Here is a 27444-nt window from a genome sequence, read left to right on the forward strand (position 1 = left end):
TGGGCCACCTTATCTGCTGTGTGAAAGCAGCCAAAGTTGCATGCAACACATTCAGACCCTCCAACGACTTTAGGAGATGGTCTGAGATGCATTTGAGCCATGTTAAAGCAATGTAACTGCAGCCATCTCTCCAAAACACATTCAGCAACCAAAACCCTTCCCAGCACAACTGAAATTCCTCCCCTTATGGTACGTCCCTGGGCACGTGATCCATGTCCGCGAGGAGGAAAATCACAGACAATGCAGACGGTTGGGGATCGGAAGAAATTAAATGTTTAATAGCAATATGCACAGACAAAACTGTACAAAACAAACTGCAGACGACTTACAGGAGCAATCAGATATTCAGACAAAAATCTAATCAGCTCTCGGAGAACAGCTTCCAAAGAACACGGCTGCAGGGCCACAACAAGATAAAGAAACTGAGGCTAAACTGCAGAAGAGCTAAAAACAACAATAAAGGAAATGGTAATTGATAACTGCCTAATGAGTGGGTTTGCACATTCTGTCAACACACAGCATCAGATTTCAACTGGACGAACTGGACACGCATTTGATTACTGAGTGTAAATAAATGTGGCTAAAATTTGATCAGGATACAATCCAGATACTAGTCACACAAAGCGACCAGGTGTAAACCGGGTCTCAGTTACATCACTAGCTGGCAAAATCAGCAGCTTTTACTTTTTGATACATCATATCATCCTCGCAATAAAGTCATCCCAGAGGTATTTTTCTTTATCTGTAAGTTTCACTCCATTAAGTTGAGCTGCCTGTAACTGTTGCGGCTGAGTTGCAGGTGAGTTGCAGGATGCTTTACATTACGCAGCTTAAGAGCAATTTAGTTTCATATGGGTGAAAAGCATGAAAAGTGTGTAAAGCCAGTGTAAAGTATGGCCTGCATGTTGATATAATAACTTTAGCAAAAATACCCCAATAACGATAAGTATGATGATAATTAAGAAACAGAAGGAGGGACAATAAGAAAATAAACAATCACATTACAGTACAGAAGTGTCGAAACCCATTCCAGGACAGATTGTGCAGTATTTTTTCGACAACCATCCTGCAAACCCCAAATTCTTGTGTGATTTCAAAAAGTGGGATGCCATGCCCCCTCCACCCCCTCAAAATCTGCACAAGTGCGGAGAGGTGTTGAGTTGACAGGACCATGGGGAGGCATCTAGGGCGTGTAAACATGGTAGATTCTGCCAGATAAACAGAGGAACGAGTCTCAAAACTGTGAAGGAGTAATAAGATAACGCAGTGTTATTGCAGCCGAGGGACGGAGGTGGGGGCAGTGGGGAACGCAGGCGTGTAATTATCCACGCCTGCTGAAGGGCCGAGGTGGGCGGCAGTGCTGATTAGTGGACGGTGAAGATAAGACGGCTGGAGCAGGAGGGAGGAGGAAACTGCCCGGCCAAACCAAACTTCCTTCAAAACACTTTTACTGCAGCCCGATTCTTCAACATCCAGCCTGTTATTTTCTCTGTGCTTCCCCTCCTCTCTCTCGCTCTCTGTCCTTCCATTCAACTGCTCTACACAATGTTTTACAACAGGCACAACCCTTACTTTCTTCTTGTCTGGTGGTCAAAGGGCTTTTTAACATTAGCTGATACTGTCTAGCAGCCTATAGTGTATTCATTTGATCAGTACGGTGATTAAGAAGTCTGATAAAGAGGCTGGATTTCAGCTCAGTAATCAGATTTCTCTGCGCATGTGAACTCTTACTCTGATTTCTTTCAGATGTCTCAGTCTGTGCACGTGTGATCCCAGACGGTGTTACCAGAAATAGGCAGCGTTGCTGCGAGACACAGCAGACACTCCTGGAACGACACTGAAACTGAATACATGCTTGATGAAAAGACGGATTTAATTATATTTCATCGTCCGGATGATGTATGTTCATATTTTCAGGTAAAGCGGCGCAATGCTTTTTTTTAAAGCTGCACCAAGTTTGAGTTTTACATTACATTTCTGTCACGTCTTCTTCTGTGAGTTTACTGGCTGGCTGTAAAGCAGAAATCTGATTATGGTCTGACTCACACAGACCTGGAGTTTCTCCATTAGCCGATTACTCAAGTGCATGTAAACGCGTTGATCGGATTACTGACAAAATCAGATTTTCTGCGGTTATCGGATTATTAAGCGCACGTAAACACATTCATTGATCATAGAGTTTGATATATAATATGGAAGCATGTAATGCTTGAAAACCACCCACTCCACAGCTCCACTGTTTCTGTGATGTCACACAAACCCTCACATTTACATATATCTGTCTATTCAACCTTTTGCAATTGAGCTCCACCCATTCACACTGTTTTATAAGAGGTTTGTGCTCTTGGAATGATGCAGCCAATCAGAACACAGTTCATTTACATATATTAGTTTTAAAGGTACAGTAACAAAAACAGCTTGTTTAATGATATGGGAAAATTCATTTTTACATGACCATTTATAACAAACTCACACAAATATTATAAGTAGTATAATTATAAGTAAGGAAAAAATTAGCCCATTAATAGACATTAATAGACAGGTTATTAGCACATTTAATGTTTTCAGTGAAAGTATATCAGCACTGTGAAGTCTAATATATATATATATATATATATATATATATATATATATATATATATATATATATATATATATATATATATACACACACACACACACACACACACACACACACACACACACACATATGATAATGAATCTACATTCATCTGTGCATCAGTTAGTTGAACTTCAGCTAAGCACCTATACAAATCTATTATTTATTGACCAAATTCTGCATCAAAACACCTGAATTACTGTTCCACCCTTTCTCAGCCACTGTCTGTTTTTCTGTCCTTCACCCCCTTGTCAAGTGTTTGAATGCACTTTAGCCTCGTTCTGCTGTGACTGAGGTGAAATGAAAAACACTCTCCACCCCATCAGATGCTTTTAACGCACACTTCTGTTCATTCACTCGGAAAAGGAGCAGACTGGAGTGGGGGGGGCTCAGAGTACCCCCCCTACACACTCCAACCAATCCCAGGGACATACAAGCACAGCACTGATAAGTGCTTATGATGAACGGATTGGAGGAGAAGAAAGAAAAAGCACCCTGAAAGAAAACACAAGGTGGATTCACTCGAGTATGCGAGTAAGAACCGGGCCTAAGCACCACAGCGGCATGCCCAGAAACCAAGATTAACTCTTAAAGTCTAGAGTTTGTCACTGTTGTTTTGCTAAACTACCTGCAAGTGACTACTTAATTATTTATAGTTATATAATTATGACACTCCAATATACACTCCGATATCCAATATTGCATTCTGTATTGAGAGGTCAGAGACAGGACACCTGAGTCCATGGCACGTCTGACTTTCTCCGGCTTGTTTTGAAGTAAAAAGTGACAAGACTGGTAGTACAACAGTAACTTTTCAACTCATTTAAATTGTAATAAAATATAATAAGAGTGTCTGGGGTACGTGTAGAATTGATCTCTTTAGTCGGCCTGGCCCCACCAGATGTCGCTATGGAGCAGTGCACGACATGATCAATAATTCAGTATAACAACTAATGTATATATATATTTCTTTGTAATTAGCATTGTTGCATTTTATTTCATAAGCATTCCAAAAATCTTCCTGTGCCTGTTTCTTAGTTTGGTGAGCGTGGGGTCCGTCAGGGCTCGTCTAACCAAGTGAGCAGTTTAAAAAAACAGCGCGGTTTGTGAGACAGACAGCAGCCAATAAAATATAATACATTTAAATATGTCCAGACTTTTATCATCATATTCTTAACGGCGCAGAAGTTAGTGGAATTGGAGACAGGAATATGAGTGATATGATAACATTAGATCTTATTATACAGCATCACATTACAAATCCAACGTTATCTAGCAGTGAACGACCACTGTGGTCTGCAACGACATATCCAAACAACATGTCAGAGCAGGGAAACACGCTTTCCAGGCTTCATTCACAGTTAGCCATGTTTTTCTCTTGAACCACTCGGGATTGGAGGAGCAGTTTTTATCCTTTCCAGACTGAATGATGTTGACATCCTCTGGCTGGCGTCGTCCCAAAAGTTTTATCTCTAATTTCTGCTCTAATGGCTGGAACCAAATTTGTGAATGTGTGATTTCATTGACGAGTCGCTGCTGCCCCTACAGCTTACTGGTCCCCACCAAGCTTTCTCTGCCAGAGATGCCACCACACACTCAATCATGTAGGTGCCACTGCTGTACTGAAGTCACAACTACTCAAACAATATCTGTAAAACAGCCTTCCTGTGGTCAGAAGCTGACCAGTGATGAATGGGGCAAAGGGCAGCTGATTAAAATGTGATAGATGGGCTGTAATTGTACATTTACCTAGTGACCTACAAGGTGTTACTTATTGCCATTGAGTAAAAGTAGAAGGTACATTGTTTTAAATATATTCTAGAGATTTTATAATATAGTCTAGAGAATTTAAATGTACTTCTAATAAATGTATGAAGGTACATTTGCATCCCCCTTGTATCGACGGCCAGCATTAGTTTCAGCGCTTTTGAACAGAAGCTTGGAAAATGCTTAGAACAGGCACCAAGAAGTATTTGAGGGGAGGTTTGGATAAGAATAACTGAGGGGAATAGGAATCTGCGGAGCCACACATTAAAATTCCTCCCCTGCGCAGAAATGATCCCTTTACTCGTCTATTTCTGTGCTGTGCTTTCCTTTCAACAACGAAGTAATAAAAGTGATTTGTCATCCTCAAAGCCTGTTTCATGAGAAAAAAGCAAGCCAGCCATGGGGGGGTGGGGGGGGTGCAGAAAACACTCATTCAGTCTGCCAACTCGCGCGGATTTCGACATCAGCTAAATAAGCATCCAGCAGGAGACTGTAGACACAAACACACACACTGCTATGCACAGATTCCTCACAGACACACACATGTATTATTATCTTTACAGGGTTTGCCCAAGAATTGTCTATAACTACAACTAAATAAAGCTACAGAGGGGAAACAACCATTCAGAGACTTAGCTTTTTTGCATATAACCACATATTTACACATATACTGTCTTTTGATTTTGTATTCATAAACATGAAATGTGTGTGTAAGTAGGGCTGGGCGATAAAATGATAACGATAATTATTGCAATATAACTGTCCTCGATAGAACTATAAGAGATGTTGGACAAATGTTCGATATAATACACCACTCTCACACTTCCACGTTCCAGCGACAGCCGCGGTGGAGTTTTCTACTGCAAGGAAAGTGATACTACTCTGTTGTCACCAGGAGAGGGCGCACTTCCAGGATTTTCAACGTGATTAGAGTGGGAGGGGTGATGAGTAAAAAACACAGACATTCCCTGTTTGAGTGGACGAACCAGCAATCTGTTTTCCTGTGACCAAGCACAGTTTAAATGTACCTAAAAGTCAGACTCTGTTTGTCTGGTGTTGATATATTGTGGTTCACCCCTCAAACTAGCTGGTGTCTGAATACTGTGATATACTCTGATATGGTAAATCATATCAGATGTACTCTGATCAGATATGATATACTCTGATATGGTAAATCATATCAGATGTACTCTGATCAGATATGATATACTCTGATATGACAGCAGTGCGTCCTGCTATGATGGATGGTTTGGAGACTGTGGCTCTGTCTAAAAGACAGGAGGCTGAGCTGGAGGTGGCAGAGATGAAGATGCTGAGATTTTCGTTGGGAGTGACAAGGCTGGACAAGATTAGAAATGAGCAGATCAGAGGGACGGTGAAGGTGGAGCAGTTTGGAGATAAAGCCAGAGAGGCCAGGTTGAGATGGTTTGGACATGTGTTGAGGAGGAATAGTGGAGATATTGGGCAAAGAATGTTGGAGATGGAGCTGCTGGGTAGAAGGAGAAGAGGTAGACCTCAGAGAAGGTTTATGGATGTAGTGAAGGTGGACATGGAGATGGTTGGTGTGAAAGTAGAGGAGGCAGTGGATAGGGCAAGATGGAGGCAGATGATCCGCTGTGGCGACCCCTAAAGGGAGCAGCTGAAAGAAGAAGAAGAAGAAGAAGAAGACTCTGATATGGATGTGGTAGGAGTGACAGCAGTAAGGCTAATGTTTGCTGTACGTATTAAGCCGACGTTGTTGATAAACTAATCAGTTTCAATCTTTCTTAAATTATGAACATTACAAAAAATGAGGCTGTACTTTTCCAGCTGGTAAAAACAGCTCACCAGACACTTTCTCCCACTGTCCCATGACAGATTTGTGAAGAGTTCCACTGTTTGCCGAGTGTTTGTCGTGTTCTGACCATAAAGGATAGTTTAAAACAGTGATTAACCACCCAGGAGCAAAAATCAGCCTTCAAACGTGAAAGAAATAATGATTTGAACTATCGCGATATGTATCGATATCAAGCGATAATTTTTTTATCATGATAATATTTTTGGCCATATCGCCCGGCTCTATGTATAAGTAAGTATAAAAAAAAAGAAGTGATGTTTTTATTTTGCACAGCACCCCAACTTTTTTGGAAACAGGGTTGTAGTTTTGGGAACAACAATAAGTTATTAAATAAATAATAAATTGTAATTAAGGCTTTGATCACCGCTTTCACCAACTTCATTCTCAATGCTGCACAGCATTGCCAGTCTTTTGTCAACCATTTGCAGCTCCGTTATTCTGGATGCATCTAATCTGTACGCATTTACTGTAGCTTCCTTGCCTCCAGCTAATTATTCATATTTTTTTTACACTTATTTGCATTTAGTTTTACATTTATTGGTTTCATATTATAAAAGCATGAATTCCATTGTAAATGCCATTCTAACCACACTGCACAACGATAATCCAGTGCATGAGACACACTAGACATATATTACCTTACTTTTGGAAGCAAAAGCAGGACATTTGGCAATGTACTAAGTTTTAATACCAAGTGAACATTTAAAGTCTCTTCAGGAGTCATTATGAGAGTCCAATCTTGGCCAACGAGCTAAAAAAAGAAGAAAGAAGAATGAGAAGGAGGGAAAAAAGAAGAGGTAAAAAGGTGAAAACAGAGTGAAAGAGTGATAGACCCTTAGAGATGAAAACAGCAAAGCAGCAAAGGATGGAAATAGAATTAGGGGAGAAACATTCAGCCTTGTCCACGTTTTACCTCCCTTTCCTTTCCTTTGATAGAGAGAGAGAGAGAGAGAGAGAGGGAGAGGAAGAGGGAGAGAGCGAGGGAGAGAGCGAGAGCGAGAGAGAGGGAGAGAGAGAGAGAGAGAGAGAGAGAGAGAGGGAGAGGGAGAGGGAGAGGGAGAGGGAGAGGGAGAGGGAGAGGGCGAGGGCGAGAGCGAGAGCGAGAGAGGGCGAGAGAGAGAGAGACCTAAACCCACGTGGCAGTGGCAGATATTTCAAATAAAATGTTCTTATTAACCTGGCCAAATTATTAGAAACACTCTACATTTTAGCTTCACCTTGATTGTGTATCTGCTGATGCAGTTTGTAGCAGCCATCCTTTAGTACTGGGGTGTCCAAAGACTGGCCCCAGTGCTAAATGTGGCCCACATACATATTTGAATTGGTTCTGGTTTTGGGGTGATTTATACGTGGCCTGCCAGCCAGTACGTCTTTAACCTGATGGTGGCAGCAGTAACATAAAATCACACTGTAACACCGTGTTAATGAAATTAGCTCAATTTAAGAGCCTTTCCTCTCTGACCAGTCCTGCAGGGCAGTTTACTGAATGACATTTAGTCAAGACTACAGCCACAAATCATAAACTGAAGTTTAAGCACAGGCGAGATCGACTTTTAAAGACTTTTTTATCAAGAGCCACAGCGAATGCATGTACATCATACATCAAAAAACCATAATTAATTTAATAACAAGAGACAACAAGGCATGGACGCTACAATAAATACAAAGGTGAGGAGAGCGTAGACAAGGTATAACAACTGTAAGCTACCCAGCTGTCACAGCACTCCTCTGAGCAAATTCCATAGTTCAGTAAATTTTAACCCTTTAGACCAAACAAAATGTGGCTACGCTGCTTAATCTGCTCTTCTCATTGAATGAAGTGATTTCTTGTTGCTGTTGTTGCATTTATTTGATACGTCAAGAACCTGATCTAACAAAACTTAAATATCACTGCTGTCGGAACAAAACCTCATATCTCCAAAATGGTCATTTTACAGGAGAAGGAAAAAACATACATTACTTTCAATGTAAGTCAATGGAACCAGAGTTTTTATTAAGTCATTTTCAGCCATTTATTTTGGTCCATTCTTCATGAAATGTATACAGAACATAAAGGCCAACATGCCTTTTCTAATTATGCCAAAAACTAAAAATCGACAGAAATGGAGATGCGAGGTTTCGTTCCGACAACAGCGATACATATACAGATTTACAGGTTTAGGTCGATAGGTTTATTGTGCCTAATGAATTATACTTTCTAAAGAAGTAAAAACTTATTAGGGATATACTTAAAACATCAATCACACTTTATAGTTACTCTGATTAAATCAGTGATAGATTATAAGGGCTCACCAATCCAAATCTCTCTGGATGAGCAATAAAAGAGCCCTGTGCATCTTTTATACAGTGATAGGAAACATAGTAGCAGACAGAAAGCTCTGACTCTACGTGCCGATGTGTTTCTCGCTGACCATCCGTGAAGCGCTACACTTTATTGATTTATTTCATGAACAAGATGTGACCTTAAATTAGGCTGGCCTGCTACCATGCTAAAAGCTAACGGCTAACAGGCTACACTCAGGCCCCATATTCCGCTATGGGCTCTAAGTTTAAATCTTTACCGAGATGGTCCGGTGACATGTTACCGAAATGTGAACTGAGAGTCAGTTCAGTCATCAGCTGACTGTATCTTAGCCAAAGCTGCCTTGAATTGCTCAGAAGAACCGCAGTTAGCCTGGCACCAGCACTACTATGGGAAACTAACACCATGCTAGCAATGTTAATCAAATGAAGAAAGCTCTACTTGCATTAAACACGGCTAACATATGACTTCATCCGAGCCTCAATGTAAACAAAATAAAAACGTTCGGGAAATATATCCAAACGTTCATGAATATCCCATCCAAAAAGCTTCCCAGTCGTTGTTGGTACTACGTCGTGGTGTACCACATGGTCTCCACACCCATCTCACATGTAATTGAGTCATCATTGTCCCAGTATTCCTACTGCCTGTGACCTGGTCGCCGCCCAAATTTGCATTTACTTTGGACTTATTTGCTAGATATGATCAGGAGCGCTCTTGTTAGGTGGAAATGAAAACCACACTGGCATTTGTGGATTAGACTGGGCACCACAGGCTGGAGCAGGTTCAGTACAAACTGCCAAGGTGAAAACCTGTCATTGAGTGTGTTTACGTGCACTTAATAATCCGATAACTGCAGAAAGTCAGATTTTGTCAGTAATCCGATCAACATGTTTACATGTACTTGAGTAATGAGATAATGGGGAAAGTCTGGGTCTACATGAGTCAGACAGTAATCAGATAATGGGGAAAGTCTGGGTCTACATGAGTCAGACAGTAATCAGATAATGGGGAAAGTCTGGGTCTACATGAGTTAGACAGTAATCAGATAATGGGGAAAGTCTGGGTCTACATGAGTCAGACAGTAATCAGATAATGGGGAAAGTCTGGGTCTACATGAGTCAGACAGTAATCAGATAATGGGGAAAGTCTGGGTCTACATGAGTCAGACAGTAATCAGATAATGGGGAAAGTCTGGGTCTACATGAGTCAGACAGTAATCAGATAATGGGGAAAGTCTGGGTCTACATGAGTCAGACAGTAATCAGATAATGGGGAAAGTCTGGGTCTACATGAGTCAGACAGTAATCAGATAATGGGGAAAGTCTGGGTCTACATGAGTCAGACAGTAATCAGATAATGGGGAAAGTCTGGGTCTACATGAGTCAGACAGTAATCAGATAATGGGGAAGGTCTGGGTCTACATGAGTCAGACAGTAATCAGATAATGGGGAAAGTCTGGGTCTACATGAGTCAGACAGTAATCAGATAATGGGGAAGGTCTGGGTCTACATGAGTCAGACAGTAATCAGATAATGGGGAAAGTCTGGGTCTACATGAGTCAGACAGTAATCAGATAATGGGGAAAGTCTGGGTCTACATGAGTCAGACAGTAATCAGATAATGGGGAAGGTCTGGGTCTACATGAGTCAGACAGTAATCAGATAATGGGGAAAGTCTGGGTCTACATGAGTCAGACAGTAATCAGATAATGGGGAAAGTCTGGGTCTACATGAGTCAGACAGTAATCAGATAATGGGGAAGGTCTGGGTCTACATGAGTCAGACAGTAATCAGATAATGGGGAAGGTCTGGGTCTACATGAGTCAGACAGTAATCAGATAATGGGGAAAGTCTGGGTCTACATGAGTCAGACAGTAATCAGATAATGGGGAAAGTCTGGGTCTACATGAGTCAGACAGTAATCAGATAATGGGGAAGGTCTGGGTCTACATGAGTCAGACAGTAATCAGATAATGGGGAAGGTCTGGGTCTACATGAGTCAGACAGTAATCAGATAATGGGGAAAGTCTGGGTCTATATGAGTCAGACAGTAATCAGATAATGGGGAAAGTCTGGACTACATGAGTCAGACAGTAATCAGATAATGGGGAAAGTCTGGGTCTACATGAGTCAGACAGTAATCAGATAATGGGGAAAGTCTGGACTACATGAGTCAGACAGTAATCAGATAATGGGGAAAGTCTGGGTCTACATGAGTCAGACAGTAATCAGATTTCTGCTCTACAACCAGCCTGAAAACGCACAGTAAACTTAACGTCAGCTCAAAATTCATAATGCAGCTTTTTTTAATATCGTGCCACTTTGCCTGAATATATCAACACACATCATGTAGAATTTAAATCCTTCATTTCATCAAACATGATTTCAGCATCCCACCAAAAATGTTTTGCTGCGTCTCGCAGCGGCGCTGCTCGTTTATTTCCGGTACCGCTGTCTGCTGTCGCACATACACAATCCAAAAGAAATCAGAGTAAGAGTTTACAGCACTGAGAAATCTGATTACTGGGCTAAAACCCAGCCTGTTTATTAGATTTCTTCATTGGATTTCTAAACCTTACTCTGATCTAAGAAATCAGAGTGTGCTGTTTACATGAACGTTTGAATAATCAGATAACTGCAGAAATCTGATTACGATTGGATTACTGAGTTCAGGCAAACGCACTCAGTGTTAGCAAAAGGGTGGAGCACAGTTTCTCTTACTTACATTCACACTGAGACACGCAGAAAAACAGAAATAAATATTTTCTTAGCGCTCGTGTCCCTGTGAGAAACATTCTGATGACAGAAAAAGAAGAATGCTCACCAGACCGGCTACTGGAGTAGGCAACCTGTTTATCTTCTTCACAAGACCAGGTTTAATGGAACTGAGCAACCTGAGAGAGAGAGAGAGAGAGAGAGAGAGAGAGAGAGAGAGAGAGAGACATAGAGAAAGAGAGAACGTGAGAGAGAGAGAGAGACAGAGTGAGAGAGAGAGAGAGAGAGAGAGAGTGAGAGAGAGAGAGAGAGAGACAGAGAGAGAGAGAGAGAGAGAGAGAGAGAGAGAGACAGAGAGAGAGAGAGAGAGAGAGAGAGAGAGAGAGTAAGAGAGAGAGTGAGAAAAAAGAGACAGAGAGAGAGAGAGAGAGAGAGACAGAGTGAGAGAGAGAGAGAGACAGAGAGAGAGAGAGAGAGAGAGAGAGAGAGAGAGTAAGAGAGAGAGTGAGAAAAAAGAGACAGAGAGAGAGAGAGAGAGAGAGAGAGAGAGAGAGAGAGACAGAGTGAGAGAGAGAGAGAGTGAGAAAAAAGAGACAGAGAGAGAGAGAGAGAGAGAGAGACAGAGACAGAGAGTGAGAGAGAGAGAGAGAGAGAGTGAGAAAAAAGAGGCAGAGAGAGAGAGGCAGACAGAGAGAGAGAGAGAGACAGAGAGAGAGGCAGACAGAGAGAGATAGAGAGACAGAGAGAGAGAGAGAGAGAGAGAGAGAGAGAGAGAGAGAGAGAGAGAGAGAGAGTGTAAATATCTCCACAGCAGATCCAAATTAAGTCAGAGTTAAAAAAAAATTGACTGGACTTTGGACTAAAATTCTTTTACTTTTATTAAAATAAATGATCAAGTATTAAATTTTGTCTCTAGCAAAATAATCATAACATTACCGAAACTCTACCCAACGTCTCATGAGTGCCAATTCAATCTAGTTTTGAGCAGAACTCTAAAACGCTAGCCCATGCATTACTAGCAAATGCAGCATTGAACAGTTTCACACAAAGAAAATCATAAGATTTTTCATTAAAACACAAAGTTTACTTAACCCTCGTGTGGTGTCGGGGTCTGAGGGACCCATTTTCAATGTTTACCAAACATGGACCCACAGGGAGTAAAAGTGTGGAGGTGTGTCCTTCACTCTGTTCTCCTCCTACATGGCCTGCTGTTAGTGTGTGTGTTTGTGTGTGTGTTTGTGTGTGTATGTGTTTGAATGTATTTGTGTGTGTGTGTGTGTGTGTGTGTGTGTGTGTGTGTGTGTGTGTGTGTGTGTGTGTGTGTGGACAACATGGACAGGCTGCTGACTAGCTACAGCTGCTAAAGGAGATCCCTACACTGGACGCTTCTGATATTTTAAACATCTTTAAATCGGAATAGTCTAGACCAATTGAGGCCATTCGGAAAACAATTCCTATCTGATTAATTGAGGTGGGTAATCCTGTAAATAATCCATTAAATAGGCGTAAACGCCTGTATCTGATTACATTCCCTATCGGAAAGTTTAATTCCGTTCTGCATGTGCGTCGCGTCACAGTGAGAGTTTATACCGTTCAACACGGCGGAGCAGAAACTGGTCTGCAGAAGAGACGAAGTTCATGCTCTGATCTTTAAAAGACGGCAGTGGGCCGGACGTCCAGCTTATGTGTCTCAGAACACGACGTCTTCCTCTCGGCTTTCTTTGATAAGGACATGTGAAGCATATATTTGTGCCATAATTTTAATGCAATTAAAAAACACAAGCACTGCTCACTGCTGCTCATCTTGCTCTGACTGGACTGGACATGATGTTAGTTGTCACAGTAACGTCTACACTAAGTGGTTCTTTATGCATGTGCAACATTTTGGATGTGATTACTTGTAGTGAGCATGTAAACATGTACTTGTAGTCAGCATGTGAAATTTTTCACCATTGTTGAGTAGAGTGAGAATAAACACCTGAGTCTTCATCTACAATCAGAATGTATTCAATAAGAACGGCAAACGTCTTTGCATGTAAACATAGACAGTTTCTCCAGGATGGAATATTTCACCACAAATGACCTCAAATGACTTTGTTTCCATCCTAAGTATGCATATGCAGCTCATTTCTTTGTCCAATGAGCACATCAAACACTGAGACACTCTGAAATTCATGAATAGAAGCTTTTCCATTGGTGGTCTCAGATGTACAGCATGCATGTGTGTGTGGGTGTGTTTTATGTGACTAAATGTGTGGGAAGTGAATCATGGGGTAGGATGCACCTGGAAAAAGGTTTAAAAGTGACTATTCATGAAAGTCACAGAACACACACACACACCTACACACATACACACACAATCACACACACACACACACATGCAGACATACACACACACACACACACACACACTCACACACATACACACACACACAGTTTGTGTAAATGTGTGTGTGTGTGTGTGTGTGTGTGTGTGTGTGTGTGTGTGTGTGTGTGTGTGTGTGTGAGTGAATGAGTGTGTGTTCATGCTTGTGAAGCCAAAACATAAATTTATTGTCCACGCTTACTAAGGTTCTTCCTGTCATCGCTGTCCAAAGAAAATTATATATCTCCATTTTTGTCAATTTTTATTTTGTCTATATATATATATATATATATATATATATATATATATATATATAAACACATCGCTGCTGTCAGAAGACTTAAATCTCTTAAATAAAATTTTTCAGTTTTTAACATAATTTGAAAATGCCTGTTGTTCTTTACTTTGTGTCTAAATTTCATGACGAATTGATCGAAAGAAACGGATCAGAATGAATTGGAAAAAATGTCTGGTTCCATTGACTTACATTGTAAGTAGTTTTTACCTTTTTCCATTCCAAGTTACCATTTTGGAGATACAAAGTTTTCACCTGACAACATCGATAAATATACATCGCTTATATATAGTCAGGAACATTTTGTAGTTGTGTTTACCACTGCTATATAACGGTAATTACTGCTACACACCTGCCTGATTGTGGTATGTTAGGGATGAACAATTGAAATTGGCAGATACGATCAACCATTTTGGCAAATGCGTGCTGCAGTTTTTTGAGGTTCAACACAAAACTCCTCTGCTCAGAACTCTTTTGGAGCAATTTATTCTGGTCAGGCGAAACCAAAATAAAACCTCTTAGGTGGCTGAAGGGCAGTGCATATGACACAGAGGTCAAATAGGCAGACCCCGGTCTGAGTCCGGACCCAGACGCTGTCCTTTGCGGACCTGGACTTATAACCAATAAACTCTGGATGATTATTATTATATATTAATTTTGACGGGTTCTTGCTATTTTAATCTGTGTAGCTTTTCTAGCCTTTACAATGCCGCTTTAGCGGCCCTGGAGACTCACAGACCAATCGCATGCGTTGTAAATATCACACGTGACGCTACTCAGCCAATCAGATCAGTGCATTATGATGAGACTTGAGTGAGAGACACACACACAGGAGGAGAGAAACAGCAGTCAGAGAAGAAAGTGAGTCAGAGGGAAGTTATTCCACATGACGTGATCTAAAAAGAGAAAACTGACAGTAAATGTTGTTGAAATCTGACTGAACTGAACTTTGATTTGATCTGATATTCAGTTGTCAGATGCTGATATGCCTACTAGGCTACTTCAGTAAACAGTATATGGAACTGAATCATGATGCAAGTTTAGACGTTATGATGTCCCGGATCTTTGCGTGAGGAAATTTTCCCGAACTGGACCTTATTGAAATTTAATAAAATACTCCTGGCATATGATTTCAAGAACACCATACCCACAGTGAAGCATGACGGTGGGCGCATTAAGGCTGCTTCTCTGTAAATGGTACTGGGGCATTGCATGTCATTAAAGGAAATGTGAATGGAGCGATGTACTGGGACACATTAGAGAGGAATTTAATCTTATCTGCCAAGACACTGATTTTGGGGAGAACACGGATGTCTCAACAAGAAAACAACTGCAAATACACAGCCAAAATAACTTAAGATTTCTTTCTAAAAAAGAAAGTAAAGATGCTTGCATTGCATATGACATTGACAGATGCTTGCATCTCCACACCTCACTCTCATAGGAAAATTGATTGGAACTGCAAGTCCATCAGAGGGTCCTTTAAACATTGGTCATTGAAGTTGGTTCAAAAAATGAATTGCAGTAAAAAGCTTTTTACTGTCAATGTCTTGAGGTTGTCACTGCAAACAACAGCTTCCCAAAGTATTACTGTTAGTAATTTGTGGTGTCTGAATACTATTCTGCCTAAACTTTAGCTGCAGCTATCCAAACCAATCTCTTTAGTTTCCTTAGGACGTTTACCTTAAAAGACCTTCTCAGAAGCGATAAGCATCTCTTCTGTTGTGTGTGTTGACCTCTGTTCACCCAAAAAACGATGACGACACAGTAATTAAATGAGGTGCAGTTAGCTCTGCTTTGAAGATTTGATTTATAATGCCCCCTAAAAACCTTAAACGCTGGTATTAGTGAGTAGGCTAATGGAAGCTAAAAAGGTGGTTTTATCAGACTACGAGAAGCCCCCCTGTATTCCTTAAATATGTCTCTAGGACTTAAAACTGGATAAATCTCATTAATAAAACGCTGGAAAACTGTGAAGTATAATGACTAATAGTTAAAACACCAGGTACAATTTAGGGGCTGCATGACTTATGTTAATATGTTAATTCATATTATTCAACTATCCATCCATCCATCCATTATCTTCCGCTTCTCCGGGGTTCGGGTCGCGGGGGCAGCATCCTAAGCAATGAAGCCCAGACCTCCCTTTCCCCAGCCACTTCCACCAGCTCTCCTAGGGGGATTCCGAGGCACTCCCAGGCCAGATGGGCGATATAGTCATGCCAGCGTGTCCTGGGTCTTCCCCGGGGTCTCCTCCCAGGTGGACTTGCCTGTGACACCTCCCGAGGGAGGCATCCAGGAGGCATCCTAACCAGATGCCCGAACCACCTCAGCTGGCTCCTCTCGACGTGAAGAAGCAGCGGCTCTACTCCGAGTCCCTCCCGGATGACCGAACTTCTCACCCTATCTCTAAGGGAGAGTCCAGACACCCTGCGGAGGAAACTCATTTCGGCCGCTTGTATTCACGATCTTATTCTTTCGGTCATTACCCAAAGCTCATGACCATAGGTGAGGGTGGGAACGTAGATCGACCGGTAAATCGAGAGCCTTGCCTTATATTAGTCAAGTAGTCATTCAATAAAGCAGTGATCGCTACACTTAAAAAATACATAGATAGCAAGTAAACAAGATCCTTGTGAGTTTGCAGACTTGTACTGCATTTTATTTAGCATAAAGCGTTTGCTTATGTTGTGCACACGTCACGTCAAACATTCTGTGGTTGGTTAGTGTAGTGGGTAACACCTCTGCCTTCTGCACTGAAGACTGGGTTTCAATCCCCACCTGGGTAACCACCCTACACTATACCAATAAGTGTCCCTGGGCAAGACTCCTAACACTGCTTTGCCTACCGGTGTAAAGTGATCAAATTGTCAGACACTCTGGATAAGAGCATCAGCCAAATGCCATACATGTGATTGGTCATTTTGCAAATAGCTTTCCTACTGCTCTGTTGTTTTAAGTATGTTTTAACCATTTTTCTCTTTCACTTTACTTTTGAAATGACTGCATTTTCTAATGTGTTTCTCATTTGTAAAGCAGTATATGAAAGGTGCTATATAAATAAACTTGCCTAGCTTTGCCTCTAGACTCGTACAGGTATTTACATGCATGAAAAAGCTCAATTTTAAATTGTCAAAATATTACACAGCACATATTCAGTTCACTCAACTTGAGGGAAGTTCATCCATCTCAAACTTCTTGGTTTAGTTGAAAGTTCTCCCATCTCACAGTTTTAGTACTGCCTCTTAGTAAACAATCAAAATATCCTTTTTTGCTCTCCTTTCTAGTTTATACACGTTTTTTTTCACTAATGATATTATTAGTGTAACAACTTGAGTGAAAAGGAGAATCTCTGAATTCTGGACTCCATATGTTTGTGCAAATGTTTCTAATTAGCAGTTTCTCCTCAGAGTCGTCTGAACATGGAAGGAATGAGACAAAAAAAAAAAATCTGACCTTTTGTCCAAAGGCCATAACATGGTCAATTTCACAAATTTTCAATTTCCCCACCAGGGAACTCTTTCCATCAGGGCTCAAACACACTGATAATGCAAGTGCTGAGACAACGACGTCAAAATGTTTAATACACTGTGAAAAAGACAGATCGTTGTTTATTATCTGATGCTCAATTCATTCAAAATCTTATATCAGTACAGAGTTAAATTGCTAATATTTAACCATTTTGTGTGATTTGAATTAAGGCACATTGTGTTGAACAAAAATAAAAAATACTTTTTATTTAAAAAATACTTTTAAACTCTTTTTTATAAGTTACAAGAAAATGGTACATATTTAAGTTGAGTTTTTTTACAGTACATCGTATCAATCATCTACAATTCTATCTTGTTCCAATGATAAAAGATCTGGCACCACAACTAGTGCTAATGGTTTTTTTAACCAACTGAAATGTGGCACATTAAAGTGCTTCACAGCTACATTGCAGAAGCGGTCACTCACAGCAGAAAAAGAAAAGTGGGACATTGCAGACCAGAGAGAATGCACTTGCTCTTGGCAGGTTAGTGTGGTCACAAGTCACATCCCGTGAAACTGTGTGTGTGTGTGTGTGTGTGTGTGTGTGTGTGTGTGTGTGTGTGTGTGTGTGTGTAGTAAATCCATCTATTTTAGCTGAACTGTTTTAACCCCAGGGCCTCTCTCTCTTCTTCAAACACACACACACACCCTCTGGTCTGATGACATGATCTATCTATATATATATATTTGTTCATGTAATTAATATGTTGTTGATGGAAGTGTGTGTGTGTGTGTGTGTGTGTGTGTGTGTGTGTGTAGGTGGGCGTGTGTGGGTGTGTGCTTGTGTGTAGATGTGTACTCACTCGCACAGCAGGATGCCATTGTCCAGACCGCCTCTGAAGTCCTTCTCCCCAAAACTTCTGCCAGTGACCGCCTACAAAACACGCACACACACACACACACACACACACACACACACACACACACACACACACATGCTTGTAAGACATTATCCATCTGATCAGCTAAACAAAGTGGAACCATTACATTTTATAATCGGTGTAGTCTTACAGATCACAATGCTCTTTCCCTCTGATGGTAAAAGAAATATCCTGCCTTAATTTGATGTCCAGAACAACGTTTTAGGCTCAGATTAGAGGTCAGAGGTTAAGGGTTTGGTTCAGGATTTGCTGTAGAAGATTCTGCAACACTTTAGTGGAATCCTGGTACATAACGTGATGTCATGGCAGACGCCACATGCAGTCATGACCGATTACGCCCAGTAATGTAACCGTGTCATGTTACCACTGATACAGTTTGCCATAACAGATGTTTGATTTCATGATGACTAACTACATTATACTTAGCAAAAGTGAGTGCTCGGTTACTCTCACACTGCCTGCCATTCAAGCCAAAAAACTCAACTTTGCAAGTAAAATAGAAATGCTTAATGTTTATATGTCTCTGAGTCAAAGCAATAATAACAAAATAATGAACCGTACAGTGTAAAAACAACAATTATTAACAACATATATATATATACAGTGCATCCGGAAAGTATTCACAGCGCTTCACTTTTTCCACATTTTGTTTTGTTACAGCCTTATTCCAAATTTAATTATATTAATCTTTTTCCTCTAAATTCTACACAAAATACCCCATTGTGACCATGTGAAAAACGTTTTCTCGAGAGTTTTGAAAATTTATTAAAATTAAAAAACAAAGAAATCATATTTACATAAGTATTCACAGCCTTTGCTTAATACTTTGTAGAACCACCTTTGGCAGCAACTACAGCCTCAAGTCTTTTTGAATATGATGCCACAAGCTTGGCACACCTATCTTTAGGCAGTTTTGCCCATTCTTCTTTGCAGTACCTCTGAAGCTCCATCAGGTTGGATGGGAGACGTCTGTGCACAGCCATTTTCAGATCTCTCCAGAGATGTTCAATCGGATTCAAGTCTGGGCTCTGGCTGGGCCACTCCAGGACATTCACAGAGTGGTCCTGAAGCCACTGCTTTGAGATCTTGGCTGTGTGCTTCGGATCGTTGTCCTGCTGAAAAATGAACCGTCGCCCCAGTCTGAGGTCAAGAGCGCTCTGGAGCAGGTTTTTATCCAGGATGTCTCTGTACATTGCGGCATTCATCTTTCCCTCTATCCTGACTAGTCTGCCAGTTCCTGCTGCTGAGAAACATCCCCATAGCATGATGCTGCCACCACCATGCTTGACTGTAGGGATGGTATTGGCCTCGTGATGAGCAGTGCCTGGTTTCCTCCAAACATGACGCCTGGCATTCACACCAAAGAGTTCAATCTTTGTCTCATCAGACCAGAGAATTTTGTTTCTCATGGTCTGAGAGTCCTTCAGGTGCCTTTTTGCAAATTCCAGACGGGCTGCCTTGTGCCTTTTACTAAGGAGTGGCTTTCGCCTGGCCACTCTGCCATACAGGCCTGATTGGTGGATTGCTGCAGAGATGGTTGTCCTTCTGCAAGGTTCTCCTCTCTCCACGGAGGAACGCTGGAGCTCTGACAGAGTGATCATTGGGTTCTTGGTCACCTCCCTGACCAAGGCCCTTCTCCCCCGATCGCTCAATTTAGACGGCCGGCCAGCTCTAGGAAGAGTCCTGGTGGTTCCGAACTTCTTCCATTTACGAATGATGGAGGCCACTGTGCTCATTGGGACCTTCAACGCAGCAGTAATTTTTCTGTATCCTTCCCCAGATTTGTGCCTCGAGACAATTTTGTCTCGGAGGTCTACAGACAATTCCTTTGACTTCATGCTTGGTGTTTGCGCTCTGACATGCAGTCAACTGTGGGACCTTATATAGACAGGTGTGTGCCTTTCCAAATCATGTCCAATCAACCACAGGTGGACTCCATTTAAGCTGTAGAAACATCTCAAGGATGATCAGTGGAAACAGGATGCACCTGAGCTCAATTTTGAGCTTCATGGCAAAGGCTGTGAATACTTATGTAAATATGATTTCTTTGTTTTTTAATTTTAATACATTTTCAAAACTCTCGAGAAAACTTTTTTCACATGGTCACAATGGGGTATTTTGTGTAGAATTTTGAGGAAAAAGATTAATATAATTAAATTTGGAATAAGGCTGTAACAAAACAAAATGTGGAAAAAGTGAAGCGCTGTGAATACTTTCCGGATGCACTGTATATATATAACAATTATAAAACAACAAACATTATGTCCAGTGTATTAAACATTTATTAATCTGAGGTGCTTCATGTGTTCCTGAGTGGTGCAGTGGACCAGCCAGTCACCCCAACAGGACGTTGTGAGTTTTAGCCACAGCGATGCCATAGCCATCAGTAAGTGCATAGTCGAGAGAAAAAAAGCAGGATTGTGCGATGGAGTCCGGACTAGCAGCACTGCTGTGTCTGATCCACTCATACCAGCACAACACTCACTAACACACCACCACGTCAGTGTCAATGCAGTGAGTGTGTGTGTGTGTGTGTGTGTGTGTGTGTGTGTGTGTGTGTGTGTGTCTTACCCCTAGCAGAGCTGCATTGTTACACTCCCATAATATTTACACACTGGGACCACAACTGAGAAAGCTGAACAAGAGACCCCAAAGAAAGAGAAACGGGAAATGAACTTCACATGACGGTGCACAACTCAAACACTCTCTCACTCTTTCACACAAAGCTACATCAGAGAATTGAGAGGGGAGTTGAGAGGTGGGGGGTGTCACTGTCTCTCTCTGTCACCGCAAAGCTAACAAGCTGAGTTTAAGCTGCTCTCATCCAGCTAAATCTCCCTCTCATGCCTGCGTGGGGGTTAATGGCTGTAATGGCTGGTGACATGAGGGATTTCCCCTCGAGGGAAAGCCTCCTGCTGCCACAAGCAGTGCTGGGAGGCTTATATTAGATTTGGCAATGACATAATTAAATGGGCCATTTACACACAAGCTTGCATTGTAATAGTTGGACCAAGGCCATAGGTTTACATTAAAAAGGATTACAAGTTTAAGGCTAAAAAAGAGAAGTAGCAATATATGCCCCTAAGGATTTCCTGAACGGAGCTGATCTTCCACTAAAAGTTAATCATCAAATGAAAATTTTGTGGCCGATATCAGTTTTAAGGGGCTAAAAATTCCACAAACCAGTAACACCAGCCAAAATATTTAGCAAAACAGCACTTGATGAAACCATTTAATTCTTCTTTGAATGGGATGAAGGATGCCCATTAACGATGGACAGATCACCTGAATGCTGGAACAATGGACGGAGACTGGACAGTCAGACACACAGCAGTGTGTATTTGTGCAGCTGTGGAGAAAGAGCATGAAGTGGCACCCAACACTCACACACAATCACGGCAACAGGTTACCAGTCAGCATCTGGAAGTCACACAAAACAAACGACTGCTGTGTCGGGCAGGACCCAGTCCAACGGAGCTCCTCAAGGGCCCAGAAGAAAGAAAATATCTGCGTCTGAGTGTGTTGCGCATAACTAATGTGGTGCAACACGGCAGTGTGGGAACTGAGACCGCAGACGAAATGAAAGAAAAACTCAAATGTTTTCTCTTACAGAAGGAGGACAACTGGTCAGAGTAACTTGAATGCTCAAGTATTTGTTCAGTGTGGTCACAACGTAAAAAAAAAAATGATGGGGGAATGGTGGGTTTACTCTGTAGCTCAGAGGGGTTATAAGGAGCCACTGTACTGAATTAGTTCAAACTGCAGTACAACACTAAAAAAATAGACCTGAGATATTAACAAGAATTGTGCCATGACCTATTTAAACCCAAAGCATTTGTTAGGATAGTAATAAGCTAAATATTGTGGTTCTGTCCCAAACCCTAACCCCTATATTTCAACTTGTGAAAACACACACACACACACACACACACACACACACACACACACACATTATCTAATCCTTCTGGGCCAGGAGAGACAGCTGGAGAATATCTCAGCAGTCACTGGGCAGAAAATATATATATATATATATACACTGCTCAAAAAAATAAAGGGAACACAAACAACACAATATAACTCCAAGTAAATCAAACTTCTGTGAAATCAAACTGTCCACTTAGGAAGCAACACTGACTGACAATCAATTTCACAGCTGTTGTGTAAATGGAATAGACAACAGGTGGAAATTATTGGCAATTAGCAAGACACACTCAATAAAGGAGTGGTTCTGCAGGTGGGGACCACAGACCACTTCTCAGTACCTTTCTGCTTTCTGGCTGATGTTTTGGTCACTTTTGAATGTTGGCGGTCTTTCACACTTGTGGTAGCAGGAGACGGACTCTACAACCCACACAAGTGGCTCAGGTAGTGCAGCTCATCCAGGATGGCACATCAATGTGAGCTGTGGCAAGAAGGTTTGCTGTGTCTGTCAGCGTCGTGTCCAGAGGCTGGAGGCGCTACCAGGAGGAGGCCGTAGGAGGGCAACAACCCAGCAGCAGGACCGCTACCTCCACCTTTGTGCAAGGAGGAACAGGAGGAGCACTGCCAGAGCCCTGCAGAATGACCTCCAGCAGGCCACAAATGTGCATGTGTCTGCACAAACAGTTAGAAACCGACTCCATGAGGATGGTATGAGGGCCCGACGTCCACAGATGGGGGTTGTGCTCACAGCCCAACACCGTGCAGGACGCTTGGCATTTGCCAGAGAACACCAGGATTGGCAAATTCGCCACTGGCGCCCTGTGATCTTCACAGATGAAAGCAGGTTCACACTGAGCACATGTGACAGACGTGACAGAGTCTGGAGACGCCGTGGAGAGTGATCTGCTGCCTGCAACATCCTTCAGCATGACCGGTTTGGCAGTGGGTCAGTAATGGTGTGGGGTGGCATTTCTTTGGAGAGCCGATTTCCAATTTGATTTCCATTGATGATTTTTGTGTGATTTTGTTGTCAGCACATTCAACTTTGTACAGAACAAAGATTCAATGAGAATATTTCATTCATTCAGATCTAGGATGTGTTATTTGAGTGCTTCCTTTATTTTTTTTGAGCAGTGTATATATACACACACACACACACACACACACACACACACACACACACACTGATGGGCATTTCTATTCTTATTGTCCATCTTATCAGCTCCACTTACTGTATAGCTGCACTTTGTAGTTCTACAGTTACAGACTGTAGTCCATCTGTTTCTCTGATACTCTGTTAGCCCCTTTTTTTTAAAAAATATATATATATATATATATATATATATATGTCGCTGTTGTCGGAACAAAACCTCATATCTCCAAAAAGGTAACTTTACAGGAGAAAGAAAAAACATACCGTACTTTTAATGTAAGTCAATGGAACCAGACGCCTTTCCAAGTCATTTTGGGACGTTTCTTTTGGTCCTTTCATCATGAAATTTACACACAATGAAAAGAACAACAGGTCCTTTGAAATTATGTCAAAAACTGAAAAGTGGTTTTCTCCCAACAGCAGCGATATATATATATATGTGTGTGTGTGTGTGTGTGTGTGCGCTATATTGTATAATTTTACAGGAGAAGGAAAAAACATACTTTATGTTAATATAAGTCAATGGACCCAGACTGTTTTCCACATCATTTTTGGACCAATTCCTTTGATACAATCATGAACTTTACGCATTATTTAAAAGGCAACAATAATTTTCAAATTATGTCAAAAACTGAAAGACAGCAGATATGAAAATGGAGATATGAGATTTTGTTATGAAAGCATTTGCCATGTTTTGGATGCTGGCATGCTGGTCACCTAGCATGACCATGACTGGCTTAACCAGCACCAGATCAGCAAAAGCCAGCATAAACCAGCATCAACCAGCCTGGACCAGCATGGAACACATGCTGACCTGTGCAGCTTTTTCAACAGGTTAGCATAATGCTAACGGCCAATGTCTAAGCTTCCATTGCTTGCCAGCTGCTTTATCCTTGCAGCTCCAGTTCAAGAAGCAAACTTCAGACAACAAACACATCTTGGCTTGTAAATGATATTTGCGAAACTGTTCCTTTGAGATCATAACGGTGTCTGAGGTTGTGAGCTCAGTGGTGTGAGGCAGTGCAGCAGTAGTGAGATGTCAGTGAGCACAAAGTGCTGGAGGCTCTCAGGTGTCACCCGCTCACCTGCACGACTGCAGAAATGGCTGAGTCATCCTGTCTCTCTCACACACTTTGTTTCACAGAATGTCCCACGCTCATTCTGCAGTGCCATAAATCTCTGGCTCTTGCAGGCAAATGGCTAAAAATAGATCAGATATTGCAGCAAACTGAGAGGTGTAATAACTACTGTGGTCAGGAATCAGGTCAAAGCCAAAGCCTCTTCTACTTAACCGTACTTACTCGAAAGTTTTACTACAGTAGATGTTGCAACATGCTACACACCCTCTACAGAGAACACTTGAAAATGTTATTCTGAAAACTTCAGAGCACAATTTGTACTTTTTGCTGAGCTTGACAGATTGATAGAAAAGAAATTCTATTCTTAAATATGTTAAATTCAACAAATAAACAGGGAATGTGCATGAAAATGTGTAGAAACGTGTCCTCTGAGGAGAATGTTTTCATTTTTTTTAACTTAGAAAATCAACATGTCGTTAGAAAACGTCTGCGTACAGCTGCAGATCCGACACTGCGCTTGACATGGTCCTCAGGAGAGACCGAAAGGCAAACTGGAATGTATAACTAGGCAGGGATGCAGCGATATGGAAATCCTGGGTGGATACAGATATCAGAAATATTTCGTGGATATGGACCATTCAACTCAATTATTTCAAACTACAAAGAATTTGGCCCAATTACATTTCACCCCTACCACTTAGCCCTCATCCCTTTGTTTTGCATGCTCATATTTAATTGAACTGGATTCAGAACCATTAGCCAACTTAGGAATTAAACCTCCGCATTTAACCCACCGTGCTGCGAAACACCCACATAGTACATGCACACTAGTGAACACACACACACACACACACACACACACACACACACTACTGTCAGCCAAGGGGATCGAGTCTGCAACCTTCCTTCTAGTGATAAATAGGTGGGCCTTGAGACGGGAAACACCGCGAACCACTGACATAGAACGTAGAGAGACAAACACATTTACTTCAATCTAAGATCTCCTTTAATGAAGCAGCACCAAAGCTTAAACAAAGGAACTGGCTAATAGTGAGTCTCAGGTCATAAGGCAAAATACCTGCCCCCAACATTCCAGATGCAACAAGCCAAAAAAAACAAAAAAACAGTAGCTTCTGGCCTCTCAACCAAACAACCAGCGCGGGTCGGCCCAGGCCACTCAATTAGACGGTGGAATGTGTCGCTTTTGTTGTCCGGAACGGAATGTGGTCCCGGTGCGCGGCTGCTCTGCTGCCGCAAACAATCGAAAGATGTTTCCTTTTTTCGGGCTGCAGGCTCCCAGCAGGACGTTTTAATGACATAACGGAGGCCATTCTCATGGCTCCGTGTCCAAGTTTACCACTTCCCTGCCTTTGTTGTGCTCCGAGAGGGGAGGAGGCTCCAGCCTAGCACAACAGAAGGAACACACTACTGAAGCAAGCAAAAACATAGCGCATATTTTCTCGTGAGAGAGGAGCGCGGGGAGCTCGCATTGTTAGTACCAGAAGGATCTGAATGCTAAGAGGGAGGATAAAGGCTTTTAAACAATCCTGGAATGTGCCGCGTAGTTCCGCTTCAAAACGTGCAATCAGTCTTAGATACTCTAAGTGCCTGAGGGAGGCCAGCAGGAGAGGGAGGTTAAGATGTGGTGAGCTTATATCGATCCTGCTATGGTGATTTACACATTCATGATCCAGCTGACACCAACACTTGCTTATGAGACTAAACAGCCAGCTGAGCATCAATAACGCTTATAAAACACAGCAATGTGGACAACAATCTGACACCATTAGGATTAGAATCTACACCGCCAATATCTTCCCAGTATCCCATTTATCCAACACAAACTGTGCAGCAGCAGATGAGTTATCAAGCTACAAGGTGGAGTGACAAGGTAGGATCGTCTAATAGAGTGGACAGTGAGTGGACACAGTGTTTAAAAACTCCAGCAGCACTGCTGTGGCTGATCCACTTGAACCAGCACAACACACACAAACACACCACCACCACGTCAGTGTTACTGCAGTGCTGAGAATGATCCACCACCCAAATAGCACCTGCTCTGTGAGGGTCCATGGTGGTCCTGACCACTGAAGAACAGGGTAACAGAGTATCAGAGAAACAGATGGACTACAGTCTGTAACTGTAGAACTACAGAGAGCAGCTATACAGTAAGTGGAGCTGATAAAGTGGACAGTGAGCGTAGAAACGAGCAGGTGGTCAGAATGTTATGATCAGTGTACGTAGTGGTGCTTGAAAGTTTGTGAACCCTTTAGAATTCTCTATACTTCTGCATAAAACTTCACCAGGATCGTACACAAACCCTTAGAGTTGATAAAAAGAATCAAACAAAATATTAGATTTGATTGTTCATTTATTGAGTATAATCAATTTATTGACTCTAATCAAGTTTCAATAGGGGTATCGGTTGAAACACTGAGCAACTGCACCTGTCATAAAAAAGACTACTTCAGTTAAATTACAGAAAGCTTGTAAACAGCAGCCAGTGTGTAGTAACCAGGTAAACATTTAAAAAGACGTATTCCAGCAAGCAACAGTTGTCATAAAGGCTGCTTTTGTCAGTTGTTGTTATATATTTTGCCATATATCTGACACCATGCTTCCTTATTAAGGTACAACATCAGAATACTAATGTTAATACAGGAACAGGGAAACTTACAGTGCCAAACTGAGACCCATGAGATCTTCCCCACTGCCCAGGGCAGTAACAGTGGCCGGCAGTGGCTGGATTCACAGTCGAGTGAGAGGCCTGTGTGTGTTCGAGAGCAGATTGTTGCTCTCACTGAAAATGGACTTAGCAGCACCCTACCGAGCTCAGCCAATGAAAACAGATCCTGCTCATTGCCACAGTAATCTCCCATGCCTTACCTCCGAGGGCAACAGGCCTCTAAACTAACAGCCCTGCACAGCGGGTTTCTGGGACAAATCCCTAATAGGTTCAAAAATCAATGCATTTCC

General features: G+C 41.8%; 1 protein-coding gene across 11 annotated transcripts in view; it reads right to left on the bottom strand.

The window, feature by feature from the left end:
• Positions 1 to 27444, bottom strand: part of limch1b (LIM and calponin homology domains 1b) — a 187924-nt gene that overhangs the window by 104817 nt on the left and 55663 nt on the right. For all 11 annotated transcript variants that reach the window (XM_017716139.2, XM_037540301.1, XM_017716144.2 and 8 more), the window contains exons 2-3: positions 18238 to 18308; positions 11353 to 11422 (exon numbers count right to left, since the gene is read on the bottom strand). In XM_017716139.2, coding sequence (XP_017571628.1) covers positions 11353 to 11422; positions 18238 to 18308 — 141 coding nt within the window. The remainder of the gene's footprint in view (positions 1 to 11352; positions 11423 to 18237; positions 18309 to 27444) is intronic.

Source organism: Pygocentrus nattereri, chromosome 8 (assembly GCF_015220715.1).
Source record: "Pygocentrus nattereri isolate fPygNat1 chromosome 8, fPygNat1.pri, whole genome shotgun sequence".
NCBI classification, from domain to species: Eukaryota; Metazoa; Chordata; class Actinopteri; order Characiformes; family Serrasalmidae; genus Pygocentrus; species Pygocentrus nattereri.